This window comes from Echinops telfairi, unplaced genomic scaffold (genome assembly GCF_000313985.2).
Source record: "Echinops telfairi isolate 266 unplaced genomic scaffold, ASM31398v2 ScPeMD7_7461;HRSCAF=8499, whole genome shotgun sequence".
Taxonomy (NCBI): domain Eukaryota; kingdom Metazoa; phylum Chordata; class Mammalia; order Afrosoricida; family Tenrecidae; genus Echinops; species Echinops telfairi.
Genome location: NW_022111361.1, coordinates 6,077,841 through 6,084,094, shown reverse-complemented (window position 1 = coordinate 6,084,094; position 6,254 = coordinate 6,077,841). Strand labels below are relative to the sequence as shown.

General features: G+C 53.7%; 2 protein-coding genes across 4 annotated transcripts in view; one reads left to right on the top strand and one right to left on the bottom strand.

The window, feature by feature from the left end:
• Window positions 1-6,254, top strand: part of MLLT10 (MLLT10 histone lysine methyltransferase DOT1L cofactor) — a 252,498-nt gene that overhangs the window by 237,943 nt on the left and 8,301 nt on the right. The gene's annotated exons all lie outside the window — the stretch shown is intronic.
• DNAJC1 (DnaJ heat shock protein family (Hsp40) member C1) overlaps window positions 3,800-6,254 on the bottom strand; it is a 217,616-nt gene continuing 215,161 nt past the window's right edge. Inside the window, exons 12-13 of the mRNA XM_045300227.1 lie at window positions 4,997-5,406; window positions 3,800-3,992 (exon numbers count right to left, since the gene is read on the bottom strand). Of these exons, the coding sequence (XP_045156162.1) occupies window positions 3,924-3,992; window positions 4,997-5,406 (479 nt within the window). The 3' untranslated portion in view covers window positions 3,800-3,923. The remainder of the gene's footprint in view (window positions 3,993-4,996; window positions 5,407-6,254) is intronic.

Here is a 6,254-nt window from a genome sequence, read left to right as displayed (position 1 = left end):
CACACACACACACCACTACACACCCACTCACCATATCCACCCACCACTACACACACCCACCCTTCCACTCACCACTACACACAAAACACACCACTACACACACACCCATTCATCCACTAGTACACACACACACCACTACACCCACCCACCACTACACACACACACCACTAAACACACCCACCCACTCACCACTACACCCACAGCCCTACAAACACCCACACATTACACACCCACCCACTACGCACACCCACCCACCCATCCACCCACCCCTACACACACACCAACCCACTGTACATACACAGCAACCCCACCACCACTACACACACCCGCCACTACACACACACACACACACACACACACACACACACACACCACCCTTAGACTCACTGCTTCAGACAGTAGCTGCTGCTGCTTCCTGCTTCCTTCCTGGGAACCAGTTTGCTAAAGCAGTTTCTCTTTTACCATTTCACACAAAGCCCTTATTTTCCCCTCCAGATTAGAGGAAAATACTTTGTAGCCTCTGAGGTTTACAGGGCAATAATTCAGCTCCCCAGGGAATCACCTTCAAGGCCAGACCAAGGCCAAGTAGTTTATTCACCCAGGGGGCAGGGATCACTGCTACAACAGGAGCTGGCTTCCAGGCCGCAGGTGCGGCTCCTGAGTGACAGGTGAATTAGGCAGAACTGCATCATCTCCCCTGAGGCACTGAAGGGACAGCAGTTCTTGGTGGCCGGGCATTGGACCTGTGCCTCCACTGACCCCCTTTACAGCCTGCACGGGGCCTCCAGGCCCCTGGCGAGGGCCTGCAGGGTGTCCCGTGAGACTGCCCTCTGTGACTAACTCCGGCTGGCCTGCCTCAGCTCGGCGTGCTCAGCAGTGACCTCGCACCTGGGAGAAATGACAGCTGGTCTTCTGATATTTGGAAAGTGGGCTTTGTTTTAGGTTCATGAATTTCGCAGGAAAGTGGGGGTGGGGGTGGGGGTGCGTGCGTGAAAACGCAGTATAAAACGGCAAGCTCTAAAGGTGCTGCAGTCTTGGAGGGTCCCTGTGAGGCCCTGACACAAGCTGCTGCCTCAATGTCTGCTGGGCCGAGGCCGACGACAGCCAGTGTCCCAGCCTGGTGGCAGGAGCTCCTGGTGAGTCGACTCACTCTTGCCTTTGAAGGAGCTGGGGGTCGAGATGGGCAAAACACCTCCATCCCCAGGGCCGGCGATGCCAAAAGCAAGTAAAAGAAATGCCAAAGCCTCGCAGGCATCCAATTGGGAGAATTTGGGATCCCTCAAAGGCTTGTGGGGGCATCGATGCTGGCCATCTTTAAGCAGCACAGGGGCTACCTGGCCCAGATGGCATGTACGGCGACAGGTGTAGGCTGGGGCTGTCCTGGGCAACATGGAGCCACAGTCCTCTTATTTGCGTCCTCCCTACTGGCAGGAGTTGATTCCGATCCATAAGCCCCAATATATTTAAGAGCTACATGAAGTATCTTGGGTCCTTTGTATTTACTTATAACACACAGCTTTTGAAACAAGTTTTAAGAGGAAATTAACAGGGAAATACGATACTTATTCAGGAAACAAGTCTCTATCTCTCTCAGATTCATCATAGTGAGACCAAGGAAGACTTGGTGTCTCAAGAACGGTACTTCGCTACTTATGCTCGAGGGCACCCTCTGGTGTAAGGGGGTGGGGTTAGCACCTACCAAGAGCAAGTTCTGCAGCAAGAGACATTTTAAGTAGGAAGCTTATCCCAATTTTGATCTGAAATTGGAAATGGGATTCAAAAATACACCAGTGAGTACACACCTACTGGCTGCCATGTTCCAGCTGAAGTGGGGTCACAACCCCAGTGAGTCTGAGACGGAGTGAAGTGGCCCTACGGGGTCCAGGGCTGTCCATCTTGACCGAAGCAGGCCGCTCCAGCTCTCTGAAGCCGTGTCGTGGCCGGCGGGTTCAGGCCTTTTGGAGGGGCTCTGGGGGTTGTGTGGGCTGCTGACCGCAAGACCAGGAGCTCGAGACCACCAGCTGCTCCGAGAGGGAAATGAGGCCTTTTCTACATGTAGCCGCGGGAGGTTAGCTCTCCCCTCGCCCACAGGGTCGCCATCAGCCAGAGTCGACAAGATGTGAGTTAGGTGTAGGGGTGAGGCTTTTGTCGAGATATATATGCAGGTAAGTTCAGGGCTTCTAAGCAGTTCTCGTAGCCAGTTTGGCAGAAGAATCAGAATTTAAGGAGTAAGCAGTGTGGTCCCTTCACTGCTCATATTTAATAGCCAAGCATTGTCTAAACAGTGCGTGCAGTTGGGAAGGAGCCCCACACCTTCCAGATCCATCTGGAATAGGGCTCGGCATGCTGTGACTCGGGCAGGCCCGGCTTTACCTGGTCGGGGCAAAATCAATTAACACGTGACTGGGTTCCAAACACAGATGCTCTAAGTGTGGTAAACGATGCGGACTAGATCATCCAGGAAGGTGAGGGCCAGCCCCAACCCCACCCCACCCACAGGTGGATCAGTGGTGGTGGAGGGCACGTGACCAGTCCTGTGCTGTCGACAGCAGGAACTCAACAATGCTACTGCATATGCATGAAGTCTGAGTGGGTGAAGACTAGACAGAGGGGGCAGCTCTGGGTGGGGACCCTTTAATGCTCTCATCCCCGTAGCCCCCACCCCCACAGACAGCCAAGACACCCAGAAGCCACACCATTGGACTCATCTGCCCTCAGATCCAGGATATAGATGTGACTCAAACTCTGCCCTTTCCTTAAACCGCAGGGGAGGGCAGCAGCTCAGGTCAGTGGCACCTGGTGGACCCACCAATGCGGATATTAAAAGACACCCCCCAACCCTCTGCCGTGGGGTCAATCTCAACAGGGTAGAATGACCCTTAGGCTCTCCACGGCTGTGGTCTCTACAGAAGCAGCTGCATCATGTTGCCCCTCAGAGCGCCTGGTAGCCTCAACCACTGGTTAGACAATGAATGTTGCCCCTCCTCTTAGACAGTGCTGGCGTTGCAGACAAAAAATGGGCAGAAAAGATAGGCCGAGTGAACGCCTCCTGCTCATTGTGTGTGTGTGTGTGTTACACTCGTGCATCTTATACAATGGGAGGCTGAGTGGTGCCATTGGAGTCCCCTCCCCACCCCAACCGCTGCCCGAGTTTCTGTCCCCAGCCCTGGAAGCTGGGCACAAAGCCTGCCTTCCAGATTTCAGCTCAGATGAGGGGGTGGGGGTGGGGGCGGCAGGAGCCTACAGTAATATTCAGGAGAAGACAGTTCAAAGATCAACTAAGATATAGTTAAAAAACAATGAGAATAAGAGGAAAATATCTGGGGGGAAAAATGAAAATACCTGATTGCACGAGTTGCATTTAGTATGACCCAATAAACTAAATAAAAAAATAGTTCAGTAGATATCAACACTTTTAAAATAGTGGTTTAGTAAGACTCAATTGAATCAGTTCCGAAAAACTCTCTACATGCTTTCTGGGAATTCTATCAGTCGAGGAGATAGTTCCACTCAACATCGGTCCTGTGGATGGACTCTTTTTCTAGCTACATTACATTAAGAAAACACTGCACACAGTTCTTAAAACCAACTAGTCCCCCTCGCCAAAGCAACTTCATCCTGTGTCTCAGCCCCCAGCATCACTGTTCACTGAGGTGGTCTTTGGTCACAGTTTCTTTAACACACATTGGATCACACTGGACCTATGGTTAGAAAGCACTTGGATTTGTTCTCCAGGAGGTTCACTGCGTTGGGAGGAGAGGCCAAGATAATCTACGAACGCCCACGTCCCTAGCTTCAGTAATTTAGCACATTCATTTCTTTATTCTAAGGCACATGACGTATAGAAATACTGAGGTACAAAATGCAAACGATCTTAAAAATAATCCCTTTGGAAAACGACAGTGAGTCATCTTCCAGAAGATTCAGCTTTTCGCTTGCTTTTTCTTTTGGACCAGTTCCACCAGCAGCTTGTAGCGTGCGACACAGTCGTCCTGCAGGAGGAGGAGACAAGAGGTGAGGCCGGCGGCAGCACAACTGGCCGCTCTCGACCCAGGGCTCGTCACACTGTGGGCATCAACCTGGAGAACTCCGACATTGCACTTGGCCATTTTGGGGAAACCAAAGTTCCGAGGCCGGCTGGGGGCTGTCGTTCAGTCTGGGTTCGCTGGGGCCCCAGGACATAGTAGACGGGGGCCATGTGGGGAGTGGCTCATCAGCGGGTATTTCCCCCAAATTCATCCTTTTTCTTGAACACTGGGCACAACGGTATGGGGAGCCCGCACTCACCTGGCCGTGCCTGTTCTTGGCAGCATTTTAATAGAGCAGGGCCAGGCCAGGACTAATTGGCAACCTTGACAGGTGCGGGTTCCCAAGGGACCACCCTGTCGTCCTGGCAAAGGTAGCGCCCACAGTCCAAGGTCCAGGCAGACATGCACGCAGCCCCTCTGGGCCGTGGCTCCAAGGTCACGAGTCATGGGTTACATGCAGGGGCTGTGACGGCAGGCAGACCGGAACCCCCAGTTCCTTCGCTCGAGGCCCGTGTCAATCGTCACGGTGTCCTGCCGGCAGAGGTGACGGGGGATGGGGGCTTCTGGCAGCCTCCATTTCCCAAGCAGATCAACTGCTCGGGGGTTAAAGCAGGTGGCAGGTGAGCAGATCTGAATGCTCAGGCTAGCTTTCCCAACACGGGATTTCATTTAAAAAGGGAAAGGATGTAAACGAGCGCCGATGTGCCCATTGGACAGGGGCACCCGTGTCTCAGCTGAGGGCCTAGGCCACAACCGCTGCCTTCCTGGTGACCGCGTCTGCGGCATGTGGGCTGTGGGAGGCCGGAGGGGCTTAGGATTTCGTGGCCAGCTCCCGGCTTCCCATGAGGGAGCCGCCCCCTTGCCGGCGTGGACACCCAGCAATGCGTGGGGTGACGGGTGCGCCAGGCCCGCGGACTGTGGTCCAGGGATGACAGCCCCTCCGCCCGCGGCATTCCCTCTGCACCCACCTTGCTCTTCGAAGGCACGCACTTGGCGATCTTGTCCCAGCGGTCTGCGGCCCCCTTTGGATACTGCTGCAGCGCTAATTCCAGAAGCTTCTGTTGGTTCTGGGTCCATGGCTCCTTCTCCCTCTTTGGGCTGTCCTCGTCACTGGACGCGTTCTGCTCGGAAGTGTCGAAGTCCTTCTGCCTCCGGGCTCTGGCCTTATCCTCCGGCTCCGCCCTGATGGCCGCCTCGGGGGGCCTGGCTGCCTTCCGCCTCCGAGGCCGGGTTTCGGGGGCCCCCTCCTCCAGCTCCTCCTCGGCGCTCTTCTCTGGGTCTTCCCGTTGGGTGATGATGCCGTCTGGCAAGGCCGCGGGGGTCTTCACGGGTTTGAAATTCTGGGCTGTTGCCTTGAGTTCGGCCAGTCTAACCAGTCCTATGGAAGAAGGCCACAGGGCAAACACGCTGGCTCAGTTCCCGGGACAACCACAGAGCTGGCCACCACGAGTCCCACTGGACTCACATGGCAGCAGTTTGGGTTCATCACAAGAGGCCCCTGCACTGAGCTGCCCTTATTTAATTTTCACATTGGCCTAAGAGCATGGGCAACACCATTATCCTAACTTAGCAGTGAGGAAGGTTTGGGTCAGAATACAGCCAGTCAGGAAGGGTGCTGGGTCGGATTGGAAGGCTTTGTCTTCTCCACCACTGGAGAAATGATGGTGATACACAGACAGCCCCGGGCTGTGGCCAAAGAGTGCAGATCTTGATGAGACAAACGAACCTACCACTTACAAGGTAAGGAAGGACGGCTTCACAGTCCAGTTTTCATTAATGCCATTAGCATGACGCAAATGACCTGCTCTCCACTCAGTACACCAAGCTCTCTAGAGCCTCCACACATCCAGCATCTGTGAGTTTGCTCACATGGTCACTAACAGTGAATATAAGTCTGTCCGCATGGTCAGTAAGACGGATGCTGGTTTAAAACAATGAATGGTTACCTTTCGGCCACTGAGCTGGCAAGAATTGGGATCTCTGACCACACCCAGTACTGACTGACCTGGATGCAGAGGGGCCGAGAGAGCAGTTGAAATGCCACTTTGAACTTAAATCTTACTTTTCTGGAAGAACATCTTATTTCCTTTCAAATTAAATTGGAATTTACATAGCTACATGTGGCTACTGGCTGGCTAGAGCAGGTCAAATGTCAGTAAAGGTTTGGACACCTGTTTACCGATCCCATCTTAGTGAGGAAAAGCGCAACCTGGACACGGAATTTAA